This window comes from Onychomys torridus, chromosome 6 (assembly GCF_903995425.1).
Source record: "Onychomys torridus chromosome 6, mOncTor1.1, whole genome shotgun sequence".
Taxonomy (NCBI): domain Eukaryota; kingdom Metazoa; phylum Chordata; class Mammalia; order Rodentia; family Cricetidae; genus Onychomys; species Onychomys torridus.
In genome coordinates this window covers 105992519-106019618 of record NC_050448.1, presented here as the reverse complement: position 1 = coordinate 106019618, position 27100 = coordinate 105992519, and the positions used below count along the sequence as shown (strand labels likewise).

At 40.4% G+C, this 27100-nt stretch overlaps 1 protein-coding gene across 6 annotated transcripts in view; it reads right to left on the bottom strand.

Moving 5' to 3' along the window:
- Nucleotides 1–287: 287 nt before the first annotated feature.
- Col25a1 (collagen type XXV alpha 1 chain) overlaps nucleotides 288–27100 on the bottom strand; it is a 401263-nt gene continuing 374450 nt past the window's right edge. For 2 of the 6 annotated variants that reach the window (XM_036189734.1, XM_036189735.1), the window contains 10 exons: nucleotides 26724–26750; nucleotides 24041–24121; nucleotides 21637–21672; nucleotides 19878–19931; nucleotides 14090–14143; nucleotides 12665–12691; nucleotides 11622–11675; nucleotides 7611–7688; nucleotides 5837–5875; nucleotides 288–2412 (listed from right to left, as the gene is read on the bottom strand). In XM_036189734.1, coding sequence (XP_036045627.1) covers nucleotides 2410–2412; nucleotides 5837–5875; nucleotides 7611–7688; nucleotides 11622–11675; nucleotides 12665–12691; nucleotides 14090–14143; nucleotides 19878–19931; nucleotides 21637–21672; nucleotides 24041–24121; nucleotides 26724–26750 — 453 coding nt within the window. In that variant the 3' untranslated portion in view covers nucleotides 288–2409. The remainder of the gene's footprint in view (nucleotides 2413–5836; nucleotides 5876–7610; nucleotides 7689–11621; nucleotides 11676–12664; nucleotides 12692–14089; nucleotides 14144–19877; nucleotides 19932–21636; nucleotides 21673–24040; nucleotides 24122–26723; nucleotides 26751–27100) is intronic. The other 4 variants (XM_036189736.1, XM_036189737.1, XM_036189738.1 and 1 more) reach the window with 4 other exon arrangements.

Here is a 27100-nt window from a genome sequence, read left to right as displayed (position 1 = left end):
TGAGCTAGTCTCAATTGACTCTCTCTCAATTTTAAACAGTGATCCCTCTCAATACCTCTTTCTAACGGAGAAACAGGAAGGAAGGTAGGAGGAAATAGTCACCAGATTGTCTGCAGTTGCTTTGTTTTGTTCCTGAAGATAATGTGTAATCTCGGGCTCATTTTTGTCCCCTAAATGATTTAAGACGAATTGTTTCATATATTGAGAAATACCTTACCCTAACCACATCATACAAGGACTATTTAGAACATACTCTTCACCAAAAAAAAAACCAAAAAAAAAAAAACAAAACAAACAAACAAACAACAACAACAACAACAACAAAAAACTAAATTGGCTTAGGAGTGTGGAATGTTATTAGAAATGTTACTAGATAGTCTGATTTAACCTTTAAATTCTAACCTCAGAAATGACATAAAGAAAAATGATGACATCATTTTGAATGATTGAGCATTTGCTTCTATGATATGAAAGACATCTTAAGATCTGTTTTGAAATTGTATCTTCATTGTTGTAATCCTAAGCATGAACTAATTTTTGCTGTGGTGGTGGTGAAAACCCAAACACCAAACTAGAAATGTTCCCACAAAAATGACATTTAATCACCGAGGGAAATGAAATTCTCTAAGGAGCTACCAGGATCACTACTCCCACAGATGGATGGTGCTTTTCCCAGGCAACCCTTCCACTTAGAATAAATCATTTCAAAACATGCCACCAACTCGGCAAAGAAAAAGTCTAAGTCTGTGTAGGTAGGTTTTGAGCAAGTTGGTAAAAACAAGACCCTTTTTTGGCAACTATATTTCAGGGCTTTCTGAGATCTCAGATTTGGTCTGTGTATGAGACACACACTTAGAAATGTAAAAACAAAACTTGAGAAATAAACTTCAATATAGAAAAAAACTTACAAGAAGCAAGTTCATGCTATTAAATGTGATAAAATCCTGACTCTACAATAACTGACAGATAAATTTTGTCAATGTAAATCAAAAAGTAGTGAAAAAATGCTTCATCTTCATACTTTATAATGATTAAGTAAAAAATGAAGCCTTCCTATAATCTCCTCAATTATCTCAAACAAACAAAAAGGAGATGTTAAAAGGTTACTATTGGATTCAAATTACAATGATTTGAAAACTTTTCTTAAAAAATGTTCTTTAAAAACTATGAGACCCAAACTGAAGCAATTATTTTCTGTTCCTGGACTAGGAAAATAAAAAAAAAAAGTATGAGAAAGAAGGGAAACTACATCTTGTTTCTAGAACTTATAGCAAAACATCTGGTATGGGTCAAGCCCAGAAGGGAGGGAGAGAGGGACGCTTTCTGGCCACCTCCGGTAGAGTGAGCACACAGCTTATTCTGTCTGATCCCTTTTTGGGACACGTCTCTCTTCAGCAACCTGAGCTCTGATGGCATGTCTGCACCTTTCAATCTGCACACATGGGGGCTTCCATTCCAAGGCTCCGCTGTCTCCAGAACACTGCCGCATTACCTCTGACATTTCCCCAAAGCACCCGGATCAACCTGTGGGAAGTCAGTTCATCTAGAAAAACAATTTCTGCTGTTCTGGGTGTTCATGGATATAAACCTCCTTCCAACTTGGTCACAGGAAAGACAGTGCAGGATGCAGAACTGCTCCTCTTCCGGTGTCTTCACTGCCAAGCGCAGCCCAAGGAAAACTAGCCACAGTGACGGGCTCCACCCTTTGGTATTTCAACCAAGGCGGTCATAGCAGCCCGCATTATTAGGAGCTGTGGATCTGCAGTCGGGACTGCAACTCCCTCAAAATATAAGACCAACTGTGTGGGTGCTCTCCATCAACTTATCTCTTTTTGGCGATTAGCCACGGTGTAACCCCCTTGGGATGACAAAAGGACAAAGGCTCAGATGTCGTCAAAGAACTCGGGAGGCAGCATGCAAGCATCTGCATTTACACAAGCAGGGCTGGCACATGGGCATGCTGTTTTTAGTCAGTTTCAGTAGGTGGTGTGCGCGTGAATGAATGAATGAATGAATGCTACTAGGAATGTGCGCTACATGTTCATCACTTTCGTCGCTTTGAGTCCGTATTTGGTCACAGTTTCATGTAAACTATTTCATGGCACTTTTTGTCCATGCAATTAACAGGCCCCAAATAAGAAAATAGCGAGAGCAATCGTTCCTTTATCACTGATGTCCATATAAATACACATGTTCACATAAAATAGAGACACTGATCTATATTTCCTTCCGTAAACTGCCTAACCTCAGATGTGAGAAAAGATGGACGTCTGCACTACTGTGAACAGGGAGGAGCAGTGCCAGGTGAGCAGATTCCACACTTGCAAAATCTGCAACTCAGTTTTTCAACTATAAATATAAAAGGTGGACCATTATATACACAACTTCATGCTTGGGAGGTTAGATTCATCACTGCAGAAAAACAGACAGCAGAAAGACACACGTGGAGTTAGTGGTTCTTTGATAACAATTCCAAATTAACAGTTATTTTACAAACACTGGGAGAACCCTGTAGTTTTTTCTTTTTCAAGTCAGCAAGCTAATTTGATCATTTGATGTTTCCCGTATCACATCCGGTTTACCATAATTCTCATAATAGTTCCAACCCACATTTTTCCATTGCCAACTAAGAGCTTTATAAGTGATTGTCTTAGTCACTGTGCTGGGAAAGCAGAAAACTGATTTTTATTACAGATAATCTTTCATCACTACACACAATGTCTGCAGGCATTACAACATAATCTAACAATGGCCCGAGGGTCTAAGCTCAAAGGCGTGGACCAACACCTTCCTGTGTACAATGCATGTGCATTTCCTAGTCATAGCTCTTCTTTCCTATAACTAGCCTTGCCCAGGAAGCAGCCTGAAAAGGTAAACCTGCCCACTATCAGTTCTCATGCAGTGTTGACAGTTCCATTGTGGAAAAAAAAAAATCATCTCCCCCAAATCTTTGGTTCCTCATTTAGAAGAGCCATTGTCCTGAATGTCTTTCCAGAACTGCCATTAACTCAGACTAAGAAGCAATTTTCATTGTGTTGTTAGGTCATAGAGCAGATCATAGAGACTGCTTTTAGGATTTAGGTTTGTTTTGTTTTTTGAGACAGGGTTTCACTGTGTAGCTCTGGCTGGCTTCAAACTCACAGAGCTCTGCCTGCCTTCTGGGTGCTGGGACTAAAGGTATGGGCCGCCATGTCTGGCGCTTCCTTTATTCAAAGAAAAGCCAACAAGGAAAGTAAAATGCAGAGGAGAGTGAGCTGATGGATGCTTCTGGCCCATCCTCCATAGGTAACTAGTCCAGAGTCCCCTTTCAATGATTTCATTTATAACACCTTTTTTCCCACTTTTTTCAAGAAAAACTGCGTAAGAATGAACTTGTCAATACCTTAACATGGAGGACCTATATGTAGTTAGTGGTGGATGGATAGAAATTTTCTTCAGCATTCTAAATACTACTAAGGTGTCCACACTCCTGTGAACAATCCTGTATCTATGCTTCCCTAAGCAACCTAATGAAATTCATTAGACCATCAAAATAGCAGGGGGACTAGTTGTAAAGGAACTCAGTGAGAGTAGGGGAGAGATAGGAGAAGGTAATGGGTGAATGAATATGATCAAATACATTATGTACATGTGTGAAAATGTCATAATGGACCCATTATGTATAATTAGTATATGCCAATAAAACATTTAAATTCCATAAACATGTTTACACTGGCTAGCCTAAATAAAATACAACTAATCAGAAGCCACCTATGGGCTTTATTTATAACATATCAATAAAAAATTACTTGAATATTTGAGATATCTAAATTGGCTCTCTGAGGAAATTTCATTTTTCTAATTATTTCATTTATATTGGGGGAGGGGAGGTGTTGATTGGAGTTCATATGTGCTGTGTGGAGATACTAAGCAATAACAAAGTGTTATAATTGGGTAATTTGTTTTGTAGAAGGGGCTAGATTCACGAGATTATTAATCTTGTGTAGAATATAGTATCCATTTCATAGAAAGCAGAATATTTATATGGAAAATCCTGAGTCTATCACACTATCTGTGTTCCTCCCAGGATTTCACTTCAGGGGCTAACAAGACAAACAGCCTTTCGCTTGTTGGCATTACTTTTATGTCTTTATGAAGAGGAAGATGATTTAGAAGTCCCCCAGACCGAAAGTGACTTCGAGTTCTTAGTGGTGTCATAGTGTGGGGGAAATGAACTGCTAGCATCTCTAGGTGCAGTGTGCTGATAACTAGCTTAAAAAAAAGCCCACCCTCTTATTGAATCACAGGGGAGAGGTTAGAGAGCCAATGGCCATCCCTGCACAAAATGGTGTTACAATGTCTGTGCACTGCAGAGAAGCTGGCAAGAGGCTGGTCTTTCCAGGTGAGGAAGAATCTTATGAGGGGGGGTCTATCTCCAGAGACCCTCTTGACCTCAGATGCAACTGAGCTAATTATCTGATAGGCTCAAAGGGGAGCTTGGGAAGCTAATAAATAAATGATGCTGTTAGGAGAGAAGGCTTTTCTGTCTCTAGCTAAGTGGCTGAAGTTAGTTGAGAAAGCAAATTACATAAGATTTCCTGATGGTTGAGTTGCTGACTTGAGAAACCACCAAGAACCAATGTCTCCTCATGTTTCTACACTCTGGCTTACATAGTTTGTTCTCATTTTGCCAATGAAGTGTGGCTGTCTACAATTACTGGATAAGCTACAAAGCACTAGAGATAAAATTTCAAAACTATCAAAGCAACCTGGATGCTTCCCTTATCATATTGCTATTTCTAGGCATTCCTCTGCCCTCTGGTAACCTGCACACCGGGCTTACAGCATTACTGTGTAGAGTCTGTACTCCCTGAGCAGTGTAGAATGCACAGAGCTCTGACTGCCTGCTGGAAACTACCATTACTTCCTGCTGCTTCTCCTTCCCAGCTCTGGTAGCTACCACCTTACTGTTCTTGGAGATTTCTTCACGTTTCCAAATTTATATTACCCGTGTAGGTTGCTGTATGTAATTAACTGAAACAATATCTCTGTATGACAGGATATGACATATATAGCCTTTGTACACAGAAGATTCTCTGGGTAGAGCCATCTGTACTGAACGAATTCACAGTGACTGTGGGCAGTCATGTGATGAGGATTAAACAAACTGATATAAAAGATGCCAGTATAAACTCAAGCAGATACTACTAAATAAATTGAGTTATGTTTATATTTTCTGCTTTCTCAGTTGTGTGACCAATACTGACAGGGTTCTACCATATATCTGATTTGTCAATGCAACTGATATACAGGGAAAATCACAATTAAAAATAATTTTTAAATAATAGAAGGCAAGAGTTCATTGACAGAGAGCCAAACAATTTTTTTTTTTTTTTTTTTTTTTTTTTTTTTTTTTTTTTTTTTTGAGACAGGGTTTCTCTGTGTAGTTTTTGGTGCATGTCCTGGATCTTGCTTTGTAGACCAGGTTGGCTTCAAACTCACAGAGATCCACCTGGCTCTGCCTCCCAAGTGCTGGGATTAAAGGCATGTGCCCCCACTGCCAAAGAGCCAAACAATCTTAGCAGTTATATTGTGCCTTTCCATCACAAACAATGACTTTGAGGTTCCAGATTATAATTTGTCAACAGCTGTTTTTGCTCATTGGTTTAGGAAGAAATCAGTAATAAACACATTCATCTAAAGATTGCCTAGAGCTTGCATATTTGCTTTGAAATACCCAAAGAGTTTTCAAGAATGTCATATGTAAAAGGTCTGTTCTGCAATGGAAAGGGCCTGGTCAAAATTAGGGTTTCTTTTCAGAAAAACAAACAAACAAAAAGCCATAAGGCCTACCTACCTTTTGCCAGCAGCCAGGCATGGGTAATCCATCAGGTCCCTGGTTTTGAAGGGAAGAAAAAGAATTCCTCAGGCTCCTCATAAGTAATCAGATTAAGTTCACAAGCCCAAAGACTTCTAAAATTATTTCTATTAGGTGGCTTCAGTCATAGACGTCTTATACTAAGTGGTGGCTCATATTTTACCTACTGTTAGTTAAAATGAAGGTAATTCAAATGTTTTCCAGACTGAGCACACATCTGAAAAATACATATGTGAATACAGAAAAAGCTATGTCTAAATTTGAAAATGAAATTTACAAAGCGTAGTTGCCTAGTGCTCTGCTCACAGGCACATCTTTAGATAATATATCTGCACAGTGCATGGTACCTCTTAATATCATTAAAACATCTCATACTTATCTTTGCTAAGTGAATCAGAGTTTCATTTCCTTGTGGTCACTATGGTTTGTGGCAATGGTAATCAATGGCAAACCATTTCTATCTGAAGTTTATAGCTCTCCATATGCCAGTGTTTTCCACTTTCTTATACTCTAAGTAGATATTGCAAAATATACTCATTGGAAACACGGCAGTCTATCTACATAGCGTAGTAAATGTCATCCATATTGTTTACCAGCGCTTCTGTTTAAATCTTCAGTATTGGTTAACATTCCAAATGAAAGTTTCTAAATATTACAAAATATATTTTAAGATGTAAGCATCTTCAGATACAAATGAGACTGGGGGATGTGACACAGTCGAAGGCATGCATTTTCCTCCAATGAAGGGTTTATAAAATGTGACTTATCAACAGCAAGCAAACAAATGACAGAGTACTCCATAAACTATAACAATTGAGTGAATATTTTTATATACACATAATCTCTTAAAAGACTCACAAAATCTACATTTACCTTTAAAAAATCATGCTTATAACTGAAGAATCATGTAAGGCCATGCAGACCAAGTGGAACATGATGATAAAAAGCTTTCTTTATACTCCACAAAAGATAATCACACTACCTTTTTAATTGTAACAAAAAAATCTAGCTTCGTAACATATTTGGGAGAAATTGGTAATGCCAGATTGGTACAAGGAAAAGGATCAGCCAGTAGAATTTTAGATTTTAGTTATAAGGAGGATTTTGAGATCATGCCAATGGAGGAGGGAGTTCCGTCTACTTTAGGAAAGTGAGTTTTCAAAGGAGAGACCATGACGTCGAAAGGTTATGTGACAGAGAAGAGGGTTTGGGCTGCAGACAATGGTCATTTTTAGATGTACAGGGCAATTGCTTTCTTTCCTATGGTCTCTTAATAATGTTGCTTCGAACTGGTTAACTCTTGACCATAGAGGCTTCATCATGGAGGTTTGACCTTATTTAGGGCCTGATAAAACTATAATGGGAGAGAGAAAAATACCATTATTTCTTTTAGAGAAAAGGAAAAAAATAGGGTAAAAGCCCAAAGTTTTGGCCTACCAGTGTCTTTGCATCATGTATTTTTATCTACCTTACAGATAATCTCTGAAAATTTATTGGATAAATTAATTTTCCAAAGAACATAGAGATGGACACATCAGTAGTGAGGACAATGTTAGAAGATTAATTTGCATTTGTTGATGACACATGCTTGCTCTCTCCCCTCTGCAGAGCCCAGGGAGGAGCCCACTCATGCACATGCATGTAGTATGTTTATCATGTAAAGCTTGCTCCAGAAAGAAGCCCTTTACACTGATACAGACAATACATAATAAAGGAATGGCATGCAGGATGGTAGGAAAGAGAAATACTGTACCAATTGGCAAGGGGCATCCAGCCCATCCAGGCCAGGCTGGCCTGGCTCCCCCTTTTCCCCCTTAACGCCACGGAATCCCTGTTTGTAAAGATTAACTCATAATGTTACCAATCCAAGAATTCACTGAAAGCAAAAATCCGCTAAAGAAACAACTAGATGAAAAGCTGAGAGAGGAACAATTTAGAAGGGTCAGCAACGGGCAGAGAAGTTTTACATTATCAGGACCAGGCCTTGTCAGGAGACCATAACCTCCTCTTTGGAGGGGTATGGAGTGGCACTGGCTTTTCTCACATCCTATAGTCGGGCTTGAATCAGCCAGCACTGTTGAGAGTGTAGAAATAGAGTTGAGCGAATGGCCAGCAACCTGATGCGAAGCACATCCATGTACACTGGGCACAAACTTCTGAGCACCTGTCTGCAGGTCCACGTGAAAAGACTCTCCCAGCAACCAGCTGTTCCTGGTCCCTCTGGCCTGCTCCTCTCCCATCGCACCCCTCACACAAAACATCTGGAGACAGTTGCACAAGTCAGACATACCAACGGGCAGGGTGCATCCAATCCAGGAGCGCCCTGTTCTCCTTTCTCCCCTTTGGGCCCCTTTTTGCCTTTCTTTCCCTTTTCCCCCTGTGAACACAAGGGTTTAAATAAAAGACAGATTTTATTTCGGGGGGGGGTGTAGAAGGATAAAAATGATTCAAAATATGGCTTAGCTAAGAATAGTCTGGAAAGGCATTTACCACTGTGTTCTGATGTAGACAAGACATGAGGCCATTAAAACAACAACAACAACAACAACCACCTTAAACTGCCATGGTGACAATAGATTCAGGCAGCAGGATTCATTATTAATTAATTAACTAATGGCGTACAGCAAGAAGAAAGAAGGAGACCAAAAGGGCTGATGCATCGGAAAGGCAGATCAGTGCCGAGAGCCACAGTGCTGGAGTCAGCTGTGAAGTAGGGATTTGTGCTGTGGACCTGGCCAAGATGGCAGGTATCAGGGACCGAAGCCAGTCAGTAGCAGGTCAGGCTGGGGGTGGGTAATGGATACTCCACCCAATTGAGAACCTTTCATCTTGCCTTTTCCTATCCTGTTCTTTAACATATGAAGGCTGCACAGACTCAGAGGGAGAGGTAATGGCTTCTGTCTCTCCTGGGGATGTCCAATCATACTCTATTTTGCAGCTCTCAGTAAAAATATTCAGGTACTAAAATGTGCTTCTACTGTGTTTCACTTTTTTCCCTCCAGCAAAAAATAAAAGTGAATACTCAACTTATTGAGTTAAATAAAAGTTTCAGGTGCTAATACCCGGCAGCATTGACAACAGGAAAAACCGACATCTATAAATCTAGGCGGTCTTCTTCAATCTCTTGTTGACCTCATGCCTGTTGTTCACAATGGTAAATGAGTTTCCAGCTCACAGTGCTGCAGGTAGGAAAAGCAGTATGGGCTCATTAAAATGAGGTAGGCAGGATAATTATACAGTGGGAACGTAGCTATAGAAATTAGTATTTGGGAATCAAGGTCAAGGTTGTGGGACGCTGCACGGATCATAGGGATGGAGGAACTGAAGAAAGGAGGCAAAAGGAGGGGAAGGAAGGAATGCACCCCAGCTGTTTTGCATTAACATACACATCTGCAGACTTATAGATAGGGAGTGGGTGCTGTGCAGAATGCAGAAGACACAGAGATACATACGTAAATGAGAACATTCACTCTGCAGTCTGGATGGCAGTTACAATAAAACTGAACAGTCTTTGAAGCAAACAGCATGAATATTCAGAGGGAAAAGACAGAACAATGTATAGCACAGACATGTATGAGACTCTCATTCAAACGAAAACATTCACAGTGACAGCAGGAGCCGAAGCTCCTCCTCGTTCATCTCCTGTGTGCCAAAAACACTGTGGCAGAAGGCTCGGAATCAAAACCACTTGGGCGTCTTGAATACAGGAGAAAGAAATTCTGTGTAGGTAGTTCAGTTGTGCATGATTGAAGACAAAGATGTGGCAGGAGGGTGAAGAAAAAGCAGATTGACAGAAGTGGGTGATTCATGGAGACTCAATATCCTTCCGTACCAAGTAGCTTTCATGCCCTGACATACACTGAAACTTTTTGTGGGGTGTGTGTGTGTTCTGCTTTCCATGTAGCCATGGACTCATCTTTGAGTAGGTCTAACTGAAACCAAACATGTTGGTTGTTAAGTGGAATTAATTATTTGATGGCAAATGGGTTTAAAATTAACTACTCAAATTCTGTGATAGGCAATTGTTTTGTTGTTAAAATTTTAGTGAACAGCAAGCTTTATGGAAAAGGGACATTAAAAGAATAATATATCAATGTTATTAATCAATATCATGCTGTGAAATAAAGTGATTTATCTGTGTACCACAAAGTTACCTATCTCTTATTGAGTGCATGAGCAGTTTAAATGGATAATTATTGTCAATTTTTATTATATCAAAGAAAAAGATACACAAAGTGTTCAGCATCGAGAATCTAATTTTCCTGAATATACATCTTCTAATCATGGAAATATTTTCATATGGGAGATTACTATTTTTATGAGGGTGGGTTTGAAAGTTTGTGCTTTTCTAACTTCTTTAAAGATCATAAAATTGAGTACCACATGGCATTTTTTTCTTGAGTAAGATTTTAGATTCATACAACCTAGTGGGTCAATATAAAATAAGTGACCACGGCCTGCAAGAGAGTTTGTCTTGTGTTGAATGCTTTTGCACACAACTTATCTCAAACCACACAAAATTTGTAGTCAGGACTTACAGTGTGGGAAAGAACTTTTTAGGATGTCCTTTTCCTTGTTTGTGAAGTGAGGAAATGATAGCGCCCACCTCAGCATGGTTTGTCTTGTGTAAAGCTCTTGGGGAAAGGAATGCACAGGTGCTCGACATGTGTGATGCTGTTGATGCTGGTGCTTTGGGAAGACCACTGTGTGGGCTCTTACCAATGAGAGACCGAGTAATTTAATTCTTAAGACATATCCGGCAGGCTTCATACCCTTTCATTGGCATACCTGCTTTGGTCTTGCATCATAAGAGGAAAGAGTTTCACTGTTCAAGAGAATTCACTGGGTTTTAAAAACAATGTATTGATAACTATCAGGGCATGAATTCATCTAAGGAGGAGAACTGGTTTAAACTGGAATCGTGAAATAGATATTCAACTATTTGAATGTTTTCATTATTGACTTTTTGTTGCCTTTTGTTTCACCCAATATAAAAACTTATTTGATTCACTAATGGATTAAAGACAATAGCAAACTAGAGAGAAGAAAAAACAGGACAGAACTAAAGAGAAATGGAAAAAGTGATGTTTAAAATTTACAATCTAAACTTTTCTTTTAGTCATAAAATCATGTTGCTTGATATTGGCCCATAGGCTACAGAGCCTATGGAGTTGACTGGTTGTCCTAAGGAATCTTCAATACCAACCCATAATCAATGTCTTCATTGAAAGGCCTACAACTATTGGCTTTCCAGCTAACAGGGCAGCCTCTGCTCAGCGGGCATACTGTGGTCTATCTCTCACAACGTTTCTCTTCTACCTCTGAATTTAAAACATCGAAATGTATCCTGCATCAGTCTCTCTCTTAGGAATGTCATAAAGATAAATGAGATCCTGCCCTTCAGGTGAGATAGACTTTGCCAAAATACCATTGAGGTTTGTGTGATATGATTTTACTTTTGTGAAAAAATTTACAATCCCCCAGCCCCTGGACATTACATTTTAAAAAACTGGTGTCAGGAAGTTGACAGACTGTAGCTTTGATATCTAGAGGCTGGAATCTCCCTCCTGTGCTGGATGGTACCCTCCTATCTAGCTGTGTAGCTTTCCATAGTCCTCTCTGAAGATCGATTCCTTAGATCAGCCATCTATATGTTTTTGGAACACAGGGCGGAGACAGGAAAGGTGTATGATGGAATCGAATAGGTTCAGCAGCAGAGCAGACATGCTAGCAGAAACACATGGTGCATGCTGGGAGAAGTCACCTTTTCTCCCTTTTCTCCCAGGTCACCCTTCTCGCCTCGAGGACCAGGGAAGCCCTAGGGGGATAAAAAGCAAACTCCAGTTATCTATTGGTGTAACTGTGGTAAAATCATATCAAAATCAACAAACACCACCAACCACAGTTCATCGGTCTGAACTCACATATAATAAATGGACATGTCAATCTTTAAACTCACAAAGAACAGTAGCACTTCAAAATAGTACTTTCTACCATTTCGATAAGCTATGCATAAGTTTCTTGCTTTATTTCTCCTAACAAAATGCAGGAGAAAGAGCACAAGAATATTAATTTGAATCCTGGCACATTTACTAACGTGTGTGGGTTTGGGCAAATCACTTCCCTCTGCCCTTTAGTCCCTGGACTATAAAATAAAGTTAATGACTATCACACAGCTGTTGTGGATGTTAAATGAGATGGTGGATGCAAAGTGCCAGAATGATGCCTGCACATAACAGGTGCTCAATAAACAGCAACTATTGTAACTTCAGTATTCACATATACTGACAGGCTATGACAGTTCCTAGAGGCATTTACTTTTGACAGTCTGTATTTTTATATAATATTTTAGCATAAGAGAAAATGTACATAGAGACTTAATGGAAAAAGAAAAAAAACATTATAATAGCTCTGACAAAACACCATTCCCCAAGGGCAGCACACGAGAGGCAGACTGATTTGAAACAGTTATTTCTTCTATAACTGGGTCATGTTGATGCTGAGTATCCTTAATTTAGGAAAAGATTTTGAAGTACCACTATCCAGTGTCAATTACTTATTTACATAAATTATTTTTCCTTTATCTCATGCAAATACTAGTGTATTTTATACTGCTGTCTATATGCATAGTAATTATGTATATTACTACATACATATATATGATGTTTGTGTGTGTGTGTGTGTGTGTGTGTGTGTGCATAACACATGCACAGACAAAATATTCTGTACTCTTGGTGTTCCCTGATGATGGAGACCATTGGCTGTATCAATTACAGTTGAAGGATGTTTGCTGTGCAGATTACTTACATCAAGACCAGGCTCTCCATCTTTGCCCTGCCAAAGAACCACAGTGGCTACATTAGTGTTCCCAAGTTGAATCAATAGGTTCTTGTTTAAGGCTGCTATGGGCATGCAACATTAGTATTAAAAAGACTATGCTAGAATTGTGAAAAAGCCTTCTTGATTAGTCATATTTCTTTAAATGTAGTAAGGGGACTGTTAGTTGAAGTTTTGGGGCATGAGGGATTTAAACTCTTTACTGGGTTAAATAGGTAGTTTTGCTCAAATTCTATGCTTGCTGTCTGACTTAGCAACCCAGTAACGAAGGGCAAAACAAACAAAAAATGTTTAGTTGAGTTAACAAATACACCAACACTAATGGAAGATATAAATCAATACTCCTTTAGTTTGGGAACTCAGCTTTTGAATTAATGGAGAACCTAAAAACTGTTTATCGTTAAATACAGTTTGAATTTGACTAGACAATCACCTTGACCAAAGGAGTGTGAACATAACAACTTTAAAGCTGCTTTACAGTGAACTTTGTAGAAGAGGAATTCCCAAGAGGGTTGGTCTAAGACTGTTTACACAAGATGGTAACTTCATCCCAGTATGGTGGTAATGTTGGATTATGGATTAGACTTTGTTCCATCAAAAGTTCCCAAGGGCTATGCTCATTCCATTAAGTACACTTTGACATCTATTTCAAAGAGAGTATCTTGTTAAGCACTGAAATGATTGTGAATGAAGTTTGTTTTCTGAACTCATAAAAAGCCTGTGGGAAGCACAGGCCGGTTCAAAACCTAAATGCAACACATGCTACTTTGAGTCCTCCCCTACCCAACTGACTGGAACCACAGTGCAGAGCATTTCTTCAGAAACCTGTATCTCAGTTCGGTTCTGCATAGTTCAGAATTTTAGAAGGCAGAACACTTCCAACCTTCTATGTTCTGAAGATCGATCATCTGTCCTCTCAGGAATTTAGAAAGGTCATAAACACTGTCATCATGAATAGCAATTTAATTTGGTTCATAATTTCCACTCACAAGAGAGGTTTTTGCTAATTTATGAGACTAGACAAGGAATTATAAATGAAATTTTTACATCCAATTGACACCAATGACCCTTCAAGGGACTGCCAGTGATGGATGTCCACTCAGATGGCATAGAAGGGTACCATCTGTCAGGCAGAACTTTGCTTTCTAGTTGGTGCTATTTGTCCCCTTGTCTCTGATCTTCAGTCACATGACCTGTTTGGGTGTGTCTCTATGTACAGAGATCATTTGAGACTATGACCTATCTGTAGTGCAGGATTCTCTGTGTTGTGACTACTCATTGGATTGCCTTTGCTCCTATAATGAGATTAGTCTGCCCACTAGGGAAGGGTTAACCATGTCAGTAGCAGGTCACAGTAGCATGCTGATGGTGGCAGTCACGTGATAGTGAACTCACAGGCAGCCCATACGGCCCTCTAGGTCCAGGCTCTCCCACAGCTCCTTTTTCTCCCTAAAGTGAAGAAGCAGAAAGTTCCAGTCATACACGGACCCTTACATTCCCATGTAGCTCACACAGAAAGCTGCCATTTAAGTGTTCTATCAGAATGCCAATGATTCATGCTCCTTTAAATTTGTAGTGACAGTCATCCACCACAACAAATCTTACTAGATGGCCACTGACAGACAGGAAGAAGCCACCACCTTTAGCCACCCAGACGTGCTGAAGGGTTCCTATGTGTAGAATGCTCTGCTTGCGCTCCTCTGGCACTTGTGTAGAGCATTACTGTTTGTTTTGAAGTGGAGGTTCCTATCTATTTCCAGAAATGCTTGGGAGCAGAGCTGAATTTGGATGTGATATTTGGGGTGGGGCATAACATAAACCACAAAATCCATTTGTTTCAGACATGAATCCTGTGCACATCCCCTACAAGTTAACTTTATCCAATGTTTTTATTGTGTTTGTTTCTACTGCAATGTGTCACATGAGGCCAGGGTAGAGTTCCCATCTCTGGTGTTATGTTAGTGCCCAGAGGTTTTTTGGATTTTAGAGGGATTCACAATTTGAATTTTTGGATTAGGGATATTTGGCCTGTATCGCCACTGCCACCGCCATCATCATCATCATCATCATCATCATCATCATCTCTTCCTCCTCCTTCTAAATGTAAGATTTCTTAAAAATCAAGTCTCTTCAGGGAGCCCTTCCTTGACAATCTCCCCATTTCCACAGTTGTCCCTCACTTCTGGTCCCTGCACTCTGTGAGACACACAGAGTTTCTATTATTGTCTGTCTGTGGCTCTCACTAGAATGGGCACACTGGGGGCCCAGGACCCCTGGCTTTATTTCCATCACCCATGTTTTAGAATAGTGCTCAGCGTATTAGTAAATATCAGTTGAACAAATTAATCACACTGGGCCGTACATTGTTATACACATCTTGTTTTCTTTTTGAGAAAGAAGATTTAGAAACCTTTATGCCTTCAGCAAGTGCTTGGTGGGTGGACACATATTGTCTTTTCTATTCTAACTGTCCATTTAATAGGGTTAGCATAAATGATAATCCAGAATGCTTGTGAAGAATCAGGATTATCGGAGGTGGTCCATGAATAGAAATAACCTAATAAAGATATATTTTTCTGGGCAGTGGTGGCGCACACCTTTAATCCAAGCACTTGGGAGGCAGAGGCAGGCAGATCTCTGTGAGTTCGAGGCCAGCCTGGTCTCCAAAATGAGTTCCAGGAAAGGCGCAAAGCTACACAGAGAAACCCTGTCTCGAAAAACCAATATATATATATATTTTTTTTTTTCATTTTAAGAGTGTTTTGGGGCTGCTTCCTCCAGATTAAGGTCTGTGTTATCGTGTAGCATGAAAGTGTCAGGGGTAATGGCGATGTTCCCATGAGCACCTCTGTAGAAAGTTCTATCTTCATTCTTTTATTGTGTCATCAGAGGGGCTTACAGTTCAGTCCATATGTGTGTATGTGGGTGGAAAGCCAGGAAATCTACCAGCAGAGGCATGCATGGGATAGGTGTTTGCTTCTCTGTTCTCAAGATTTCCACATGCACAAGTATCAGGCATTACTAACATTTTTCTCTTAAATTCAGACGGTTGGTGAAGCCACTCAACACTGTCAGCGAAGAGACACATAGAATACGGTGAGATTGCCAGAGATGGATATCTTTAAGACTCTGAGCTTTTCTTATCACTTAATATTTGCTAATAATAAAAAAATCAATGGTACTCAGGGCAACGGCCAGGCTGTGGATAAATTAGATTTAAATTCGAATTATACTTCTGTCTCTTTCTGGCGGTAAGGCCTCCAGAACTCTAGGAACTTTCTCAACCCTTCTTTGCAGGGGTTCTATCAGTCATGGATAAAATAGTGGTAAATAGTCTACGAAACGGTCCTGAAGACTAAATGCGATGGTGACATATGACATTATACAGCGTTAAATAATTGATGTCTCCAGTGCTAGCTGCTACACAAGCAGAGGTCATATTTTTAGTGGAAAGAGCTTTCAAGTATGCTAATTTAAAATGGATTTCTTCCAATAGGCTTGGCAGTGTTATTTATGAGTTTTAAAATGGTGTGTGCTTGGGTGTATGCGTGTTTGCGCATGCACACGTGTTACTGGTATGTTGTGAGTGGGGTTTAGAGGCAGGTTCACAGAAGCAAGATACCTAGAAAACAGACCAGGTCTAGTGTAAATATCGCCATGATACTTCCTACTTCTCCTCCCCCACCGCCACTGAGAACCTTGGCTTGCTTTGTTTTTTAAAAAGAACACACTGTGGCTTATCTAAACAGAGTAAGCGGTTACTCCAACACTTGTCTAGACTAGCCTGCCCCTCACAGCGGAACACCATGAGAAGTGGATCCATCAGCCAGTGCTGCTCAGGATGCCTTGGGAACACTCAGCTACAAGTTCCTTGGAAGGTGGTTCCCAACTAAGATGAGCTCCATCAGCTGTGAGATTCACACTCTGGCCTTGTACTTGGTTCACGTCTCCCTGAGTGACCCCTGGACTGACAGCTAGGATTCTGCCTGGGTAGGAGCAAAGCCTGGATTCCTCCTTGGGCTTTTGGTTATATGAAAGAAACATTCCTGTCTTGTTCAAGCCACATGGCATTTGGATCTTTGCCTTAGCACCAAAGCACCAACCCCAGCGGCTGTGTCTTGGGTACCCTCAGAAATGAAATATGAACCCAGGGATTTGAATGTATAGTTTTTTCCCCCTGGATTAAGGAGTTCCAAAAGAACCTTTGATCCTCTCAAACTTAAAACATTACAGAGTTCTAAGGCAGGAGGAAGAATTCAGTATTCAAAACAAAAGCACTAGCACACTTTCAGCTATGGAGGAGAGGCCTAACGTCAAAGTGGCTTGAAGGAGCAAGTGTTTTGCTTGATGTAACAAGTCAAAAGAGGGCTCTCGGGACAGCTTCAAAGCCCTGTCCTTTACCCAGATGAAGAACTCAGTGGAAGGCAGGGAGCATGGGGGTAGGGGGCTGCACACGAATGTGTCAGTCACCCACCAAGAAGGCTTGCATAGGAAGGGCCCCATTTCTTTAGGCTGGCCGAATTCCATGCATGCTCTTTCATGTGCATTTCAGTACCCAGGACTCGTTCTAGAAGGCCTGCCTTTGCCCACCCTTTCTGCTTTGAAAGCAGAAACATCTGCAGGGGCCTCCAGATGGCACCTCCATTAGCTGTGAGAGTCACACTCTGGTCTGGCACTTTGAGCGAGGGCACTCGCGGCATACTGACACACGATCCAGTTTGAGGAGACACAAGTGTGGCACTTCACACCACTTGCACCTGGCTTCAACTATGCATTCAAAAATTCTTAGAGACTTCATTGGCTCTTCTGGTTAATTCTGCACCAGCACTGAGACCTGATACCCTTGAGACACTGTTGAGCTATCGGAAGTAACAGCTGATTTACCAAACAGCAAACCCTCTTGAGCCCCAGGGCACTTTGCCAATGACCGCCCGAGCTTTGCTGCTCCAATTTTAGGATGGACTGAGTTTCTTCATCCAATGCTGGAAAATGAATCTTCATCAGCAGCAGGACGCTCTTAGCTTTGAAGTATTTTTAATGAAGCTAATTATCGGAAGTTGTTGGTGGATTCAGATAATATATTCTTAGGGACTCATCTCTTTCTGTCTTCGCTGGGGTCTAGTCCATGTAGTTGTATTGACTTTGGCTTTATTCTCTGGCTATTTTTTACGTAGATTTCTTCTTTGCAATATAAACTCTTCTACGTTAATGAAAGTAGATGCTTTCTTATTCAGCCCTAAAGGGGATGTCTCAATCAAACCCCTCCTCCTCAGAGCTCTGGGAACCCCATGGAAGAGGAGGCAGAAAGAGAGAAAGAGCCAGAGGGGATGGAGGACACCAAGAAAACAAGGCTCTGTAGATCAACATGTGCGAAGCTCATATGAACTCACAGAGACTGTGGCAACATGCACAGGCCTGAACAAGGTCTTCTGCATATATATTATGGCTTCCAGTTTAGTCTTTTTTTTTTTTTTTAAAGATTTATTTATTTATTATGTATACAGGGTTCTGTTTGTGTGTATGTCTGCACACCAGAAGAGGGCACCAGATCTCATTACAGATGGTTGTGAGCCACTTTGTGGTTGCTGGGAATTGAACTCGGGACCTCTGGAAGAGCAGCCAGTGCTCTTAACCACTGAGCCATCTCTCCAGCCCCAGTTTACTCTTTTTTATGGGACCCCCGAGTGTGCAAATGAGTGGGTCCCTGATTCTTGTGTCTTCTCTTGGGCTCTTTTCCTTCTGTTGGTTTTCCTTGTCCAACCTTGATTGTTTTTGCTCTACCTTATATTTCGTTTTGTTATATTTTAATGTTATCTCTTAGAAGCCTGTTATCTTCTAATGGGAGACAGGATGGGAGAGGATGTGGGGAGGAACTGGGTGGAGAACAGGGAGCAGACACCATAATCAGGACATATTATGTGAGAAAAGAATCTATTTTCAATAATAGAAAAACCCAGATGCTTCCTCTACAGCATTATTTATATAGTGTGTATATATTTATGATCATTAATTAAAGTCTCTGTGATGATGATGAATCAATTCAATGTAGCAGAGCAACCAGCAAAGGGTGTTTTCTTTAAGTAGGAGGAGTGTTTCTTTCACCCCAAAGGATTGCATTGTATACAGTTGCATCTGATAAGCATTTATTGCATGCATGAACTTACTTTATAGAACACAGGACTAGGGAATTAGAAGGCATGTCAAAGACATTATTACCTGGTCCTTTCCTTAAAAATTAAATTAGCCCAGACTGATAAAAACTCTCATTTTAAAAAGCCCACAAACTTACAGGTGAACCATGCCAACGTCATGAAATGTTCACGTTCAGCATACTTTCCTCATCTTGTACAGTGCATGGTAGGGAAATTGATGACACAATTCTACACACACACGCACACACACACACACACACACACCACACCACACCACACATACACGTTTGCAGTTTTCCAAGGTGAAGAAAAGAAAAAGTGGGTGAAAAATAGAAGGGAAGAGGTTCCAGACACACGAGCAGCTGCTGAGGCTGCTGCACATTTTTTGTGTGTCAGATATTCATCTTCCCCCAAGTGTCTCTCTTTTTCTTTCCCTCCCAAGGACATGGAAGCACAGACTAGAACAGTGAGGTTAGTGAAAGAGCCTCGCTTTATAACTCACTGAAATCATTTCCTTATGGCTACAGGAAAAGAAAACAGGTCATTCTTTAACTCACAAAAGAAAAATGAGAGTATGAATAACTGTATGAAGAAGAAAACGTAGGTTTTGTAATTTCCTTTGGAAAAACATCGTAATTTACTCGGAATGAATACAGTAGCTTTGCATTAAGATTATCAACCAGAATATGTAGTTCTGGAAATTTTAGCCCCATTGACTTCAACTTTCTGGATGAGGGCCCAATGAAAATATCGTCCTTATGGGTTAAGAAGGAATAATGGGAGCTATTTATTTCAGCTATGTAAATGTATATATTGTTTTCATGAAGGCAGACTGACCCCATGTCATACTGTGTGGTTTTCTTCTCTTAGTCTCAGGACTCTGAATAGAACTCCGAATGGGTAACATTTTCATTTAATGCTAGATAGCCCCCCATCTTTCCTGGACATTGAACAGTTTGAGATAGTCTTGAAGCCATGTTTTGTTTCCTTCAGGGCTCAGCTTAAATGTGACAACACAAAGAAAGACTTACTCTTTCTCCTTTGGGACCTGCAGGGCCATGGGGTCCCATAGGACCATCTGCACCCTAAAAAAGATAAAAATAAAACAACATGAGACGAGTGAGAGACAAGGACGGCAAGAAGAGAAGCTACAATTTATTCTGACTTGTCTGGGAGAATGATGTCTTAGGATAACTTATCTGATTTTAAAGCACTTTATTCTTGATGGGTTTTCATGCCAGTTATTTTTGAGAAATCCATGCAACAGGGAGGAAGTATCTAACTGCATGCTTCAACAAACAGTATACACAAAAGCCATATTTCACAGTTATTTATTCTTATCTGATGAAGTGTCTTCATTTTGCTCTCATTGTTCTTTTCCCAGATTTATTTTTATTTTATGTGTATGTGTAAGTGCTTGCATGTATGTATAGACATCATGTGTGTGCAGTTTCCATGGAGGCCAGAAGAGGGCACCAGATCCCAGGAAGTGGAGTTAGAGACACTGGTGAGCCACCACGTGGGTTCTGGGAACTGAATCTGGGTCCTCTGCAAGAGAAGCCAGTGCTCTTAACTGTTGAGCCATCTCTCCAGCCCCATGCATCCATAATCTTAACCAGGAAAATATAACCATCCTTCCTTTCTACCATCTGTTCCCTGAGTCTTTTCTCCACAGTACTGACACCCATGGCCAATGCCCCAAAACTTTGTTTTTAGCAATTTACGTGGAAAAGATGATTGAGAAGCGTTTAACTCTCAAAACAACACTCTGCAGCTCTACTGGGACAGCAGGGGCTCATGAGGTGGAGGGATTGTCCTCCTAGGCTTTGCCCATAGTTTGCACATCAGGCAGATAAAATGACTCAATGGACAGAATTGGTTTCTGTGGCAGAAAAAGATAATATCTGAAAGGATGTAAGAACTCTGGGGTCCGGCAGAAAATAATAACTGCCTGAAGGTTTTTGGAACTGGAAATTTTGATTCTTAAAAATATAGTAAGAATTATTTCAAATATATTTGCTCTATTATCAGGAAGACTAAACCTAGAGTGGTGAAAAGTGCAAAATGGTATTTGCACATACAAGGATTATTTCAACTTGTCTAGCATATTCCCCTCATTGTCCTGGCAGGGTGGTGGATACTGTTAGACTCTCTGGATAGGGAAGAACTCAGAGTTTTGAATTCATTCTCCTGTTGGTGAATTCTTAGTGTCTTATCGCTGCAACTCAAAGCTCACCTCCACAGTACTTCTGAATACTGAGTGACTATGGCTAAAATTTAAAAGTTGAGCTGCTGAAAAAAAGTGATAAAAATGATGGAGACACATGCTTCGCTTCATGAATAGAGACTTGGAAGTTAATTTTAAGGAAGAAATTGCATTTTTAGGATGGACAAAAATGTAAAGGAAAAGCAAGTTAAAATAAATCCTTCATTTTCACCATTTCAGGGCCCTTCCTATGGGAATGCAGGGAAGGTTTTATGAACTGTTTTAGGTGGCTGAGACACTAAAGGTAGCTGGACCTGGCCTCTTCTCATTCAGTAAATTATCCAGATTTGAACTTCTGAAGATGTCCTGGCAGCTTGGGACGTACTTTCGAGTTGCGACCCATTCTCTGTCCCTCTTTCTCCCTTTCCACCATCCTCATCCACTTCCCCCTCGGATTCTTGCCCTAAGTGACCCCTTCTTCATCATCTGGGAAGACCACAAGGAACGAAGGGTTCTTCCCCGGAGCACACAATTCGCATCCATGAAGTGCACACACATCGGAGCAGGACGCAGGGCTGACTCACCCGGGATCCTGGCTTCCCGTCTAAGCCAGATGCTCCCTGTGTGATTGGGTTGGTCGGGATTGGTGGGTGTAACACAAATGACAGGAACAGAGATTAGTATGAGGCACTGGTGAGGAAATGCAACACTTCAAGCAACATAATACACAGTCACAGAATTCTGGGATGAATATCACATTGCTACAAATAGTTAGTTTAAAAAAATCACATGACAATACATGCCCCACAGATGATGGCATTTTAGTGACATTTCTACCAGGAAATTCTTATCTAGAAGACTGGTGGAGGAGGCTTTACACAGTGGGCTACAGAGTACGTGCTGACAATACACAGTAAAGGTGTTCCTAGCTCTATGTCCACATGAAATTCATTATCTAAAGACTATTATTCATGATGTATTTCTTTTAGATTTTGAAGAGAAAGTAATGGAAATCTACTAAGAAAGGGCTCCAGAGCTCTGGCTACACTTGATAAAATGCTTTTATGAACAAAAAGGCTGTGCTTGATTTTATATGGGTGTTATTTGTGTGTTGGACCTAAAATTCACATAAGTCACCACTAGAGGGACTTCTAGGAACAAGAAAAAAATATGGGCTCAAGTTAAAAGAAGTCCCCGTCTGTCCCCCAGTTCAGCTCAAATAATCTTTACACTGATGTTCACATGAGAAATGATTTAAAACCTACTCATCTCAGATTAATGGATGCTTTTCCTTATTTTGGATTGAGGGCCCCCCATGGAGGAATGATAAAATGGCAGTTTCTGTGTTTGTAGCAAGAATAACTATTACCCTTCTCGATTAGGTTCTTACATAGCAAACCCCGATACTTGTTACTTTAAAGACACAGACTACGTCAAGGAATATTTAAGAAGACATTGCGTTAGCACTTTCGATTCTCCTGGCCAGGCTGGAGAACTCTTTCTTGGCTTCAAGCTTCAGGTGTAGTTAATAATAAAAAATGAAAGAAAAAAATCGATTCCAGCTGCCAGCAATGCCAACACATATACATTTGGGATACTTTTAGTTTTTGTTTAATTTAAAAATTCTTTCAGTATGATCTTGTCGTGATCAATGTTGTAAGTACAAAATAGAGCTTTAGGTAGCAACAATGATAAACAGTAGATATTGCTGTTGCTTGTTTAGTAAATAACTTTTGGCTAAATGGGCTGTAAAAATCCCCAGTACCCCTAAATTTGACAGTAGGGGGAAGTTTAGAGAAACTAGACTAAACATTTAGGAAATGCAAAGCTTCTTAAGTCTTCTTTTTTAAACTTTTTTTCTTTTTAGTCACTATTATAACATTTGAAGATAAATGTTAAAATGATATTTATATTGAACATAAGATTCTTTATCTAACTGGGGTGTGGAACTAAGGGCTTACAAATGTTTTGTGTCTATGATCCATTGATCCAATTGGCACAATTTAACTTGAACTATAACATAAAGCTCCCATGATTTACTCAGTAAGTAAATGTATACGAACAGCCGCGGTGTCTGACTTAGAAGCTGGGGGCTTTTGGGTGGATGTTAATACTGAAAGCACAATACCCATGGGAAAATGAGATAGGGGACTGCCAATGTGTTTTACCTCGCACCTCTACTATAGAACTATTTTCTGTTACTGGTTTTATGTCATATTTTACAAACGTAACCTACAATATTATTTACTGACCCTTATCTTCATTTACTGAATAAACAACACATTAAAAGCCCCAAATTAAACCATTACACTCAATAATAATTTTAAAACCCTTTCAAGTTGTTGTGGGAAGAATATTGGCATAAAGTATATGAATAGGTGAAACCCCCTTTTCCTTATGAATGAAAATCTTTACAACTGCAGAATATGTCTCCCATTCTATCTACTATTCTCCCATGAACCTCATAACAGGGAATCTCCAAAACGGACAACACAAAACATACAGAACACAATGCGGTCGACTAATGTAAGGAGCCACAGCACTGACCTCAACAATGGCCAATTACATACGTGCCACCAACAGAGCGCTACAGATTTTACAGACTCAGAGATCAAAACAATGGAGTAAGGGGCTCCCCCTGTATTAGACCATGCAAGTGTCTGGGAGAGACCATGAGACAATAAGCATCACTTTTCAGAAGAGACAGTGGCAGAACTTGCCTGTCAGCCCCACACGAGCAAGGTTGGCATGTATGTAATTGACGTGTGACGGGACATTTGTGGCACTGCTTATTATGGGGTCACCCTGAGACACGAGATCAAGACACCAGGGAAAACAAAACTGGACTGTGCTCTGCTCTGACATAGTGTGTGTTCTAATGACAGGACTCTCAACTGTAAGATAGCCACCGAGCAAACCGGCATGGTTACTTAGGGTAGAAAGAAAAATCTGAGATTTGCCCCGAAATGGAAAGTTTTCTTTACTTACTGGAAGACCAAGGGGTCCTCTGTCACCCTTTTGGCCTGGTTCACCCTTCAATCCTTTAACACCATTTAACCCTGGTTCACCCTAAATGCAAAAGCAAATGCCAATTTTGGTTGCTATCATGGGTGTTTCAACTGTGAGAGAAGAGACCCAGTCTCTGAAACACTTGCAGATTCCAGTTTTAGGTAACAGCAGAGTGAGGCTAGATTGGTTGTGTATCAGTTAATAACCTAATTTAAAGCTTAATAAGCTAGAGATAGCAAATAATATTCTAGAAAGCACTGAACGCAAGGAAAAAACATGTTGAGTATCACAAGATGTACAGCTGACATCATGGATCCTGGAGTTCTACCTCAAGGAACTTAGTGTTACATTGTTTTGACTAAGCAAATCAGAGATAATCAGAGTGGCAGATACTGAAGGGATCAGTAGGAAACCCCACTCTGCTGGGATTGAAAACTGGAATATGCAGGGCAGTGTTATAGACAGACATTTTAAGCCTTTAAGCATTTTGCCCAGGAGAATGAACTGAAAACGTAGACACTAATGTTTGAAGTAATGCCATTCTGCAAGTCCTCATTCCCTGACATTGCCAAGTCGGGTTCCTGCATGGATTAATCAATAGAGTTAACCACAAATTGACAGTCCCAGAAGAGACTATGCAGATCAGAGAACTTGAACATGGTTTCCCTGACTGTCTGCGCCATGTTAGAACAAAGGAAGTACAGTTTAACACGGGATGACATTACAAGAGCCCTGATAAGTGGCAAATCCTCCTGACTCAGTTCAGGAAAAATCCAGGGATATAGCATGCCGATTGCCCGGCAGTCATAGCATGTTAGAGACAGAGAGTTTGGACACATACACTTTTCCATTTTTGAGTATGGACATTGATTTGTCAAGAAGACATGGAAAGACTTGTGAAAGGAAGGTGACATCACTGTATGGAGGGCATGCTCACATTGGCTGAAGGGACTTTTAACCTTTGAAGTACTATCCGATCTGCCTGATGGTGAAAACCAGTGTGCTGCTCATTAAGAGCGGAGTCTAGAGTCTTATAACATAGCGAGCATAGGAATGGGTATAATTAATAGCTGCCTAAATGAGAAATCTCATGAGAAAATTATGGGAAGCCCTGATATGGATGCACCCATGAGATCATGCTATATATTTGAACTTTCAGAGGGCCCACACACTGTCATAGCATAGTAGAATTTGTAGATCTTGAAAATATGAGTCTGTAGTGTAGCCACAGTTGAAAGCCCAAATATGTTGTAATTGACCAGGTCTAATACTGAGGTCACAGTGCCATAGTTAACAATGCACTGGGGCCAAGATTCAGTGGTCACTGTTCTAAACTTGAGATTCATGGCTTTGCATGGGAGCTCATTTCTAGTGTGTGGTTTTAAGATGATGAACAGGCAGGGCTGACTTAGTGGGCCCTGAAATTCTTTGGTGGGGAACCACATATTGATAAGACTAGGTGTTTCAGATTTCAATTGAAAAGCAGTCAGATCAAGTGGCAAAAGACCAAATTTCATATCTGCACCAACTTCTCTTACCAACCCAGTCATCATCTATTCCTGTAATTTATATTCACTTTATATAATAAGTGAAATGCTCTGAGTCTGTGTAGCTTATCAGTTGCAAAGTCAAGGAACCAACATAGGTCATTTGAGGTCTTTTCAGTTTTATAATTTGTTGATAGCAAAGATGGAAATAACAACTATTGTGGAAAAAAGGACTTAATGTCATTTTCTGTATCAAAAGGATCTTGGGCCTCATCTAACTGGATTGTTATGGTGTGTCTCGATCACCACAGAATTGAAACAGTCTTGGAAGCCTTTCTCTCAGTCATTAGAGTAACTGATCCACTACCCACTGGCTTAACCTGAAGGCAAGGCATTGCAAGAAGAGTGAGGTAACAGCTCTTCCCCTTCTTGTGTTGCCTGTAGCCTGCCCCTGGGAAGGAAAGCCGAGGATTCTTGTGTCAAGCCAGGGAGAGCCAAAGGGGGCCTTGCCAACCCTCAGGAGAGGGTGGCTGCTCAGAAGCCTCCTGCTGATACTACATGCATTTCAAGATGCTCTCGGGGTCTCTGTAGAAGGAAAGAACAGGCAGAGACCATCTTTCCAGTGTAAGCTCTATTAGTTCCGTCAAGGAGGACCTGCTCCCCAATGCTCCTTTTTACATGGATGTAACTTCTGTGACATCCCGGATGATGTACCCCATCCTAGTATAGATTATGACCCATGGGACGTAAGACACTGAGATGCCAGGAACCCAAAGCAAGTGGATGCAGCAGCAGCATGTGGCAAGCAAGACCTTCAGTTGATAGCAAATAGAGAGCTATTGCCACCATAAAAAGGGAAAGCTCCTGGCTTAGTCTGAGAATTTCATCAGACGACCCTTACATGGCAGATTTTAATATGCCACATATTAAAAAAAAACAAACATATCGTGACAAGGGTAAAAGCAAAATGCGGAATGATTTATTTCCAGGTGTTAGTACTTAAGCTCATCGTGAGTCGTGTTGTACTGTGAGAGTTAAACATCTGGGTGCTTAAAGGCTTAAAGACTATCAACATTACTTGACAAGTAAATAAGACAGGACAGACATGCTTCCGTCATGCTTGCCTGTGACCATCAAGGAAATAGAAATCAAATAATCCAGGGATTTGCTGGTACCTTTGGTCCAGGAAGTCCATGGGGTCCCTGAAAATGGAAAGCACAGCTTTAATTAAAAACTCACTGCTTCCTGTAGAAATGAGTATCATATCAAGTATAAAATGAGATGTAAGGCAAGAATCTTCTCGTCTGAGCTCTAGCCAGAGGCAGGTCAGTGGGATGTTGTTTATTACCTACCAAATGTTCCTTCCAGCTCTTGGGTTGCTCTGTAATAGGAAATTCATTAAGAGCAATTCTGTCTGCTAAGTCCTACGAGAAGAGAAAGCTGCTGGGGTTTTCATGGAAGAAACGTTAGGCAAAAAGAGAGCCCCCATTTTGTATTTACATTACAGGTACTTCTCAAATTTCCATTTTATAACCTAGTGGAATATCTGAGA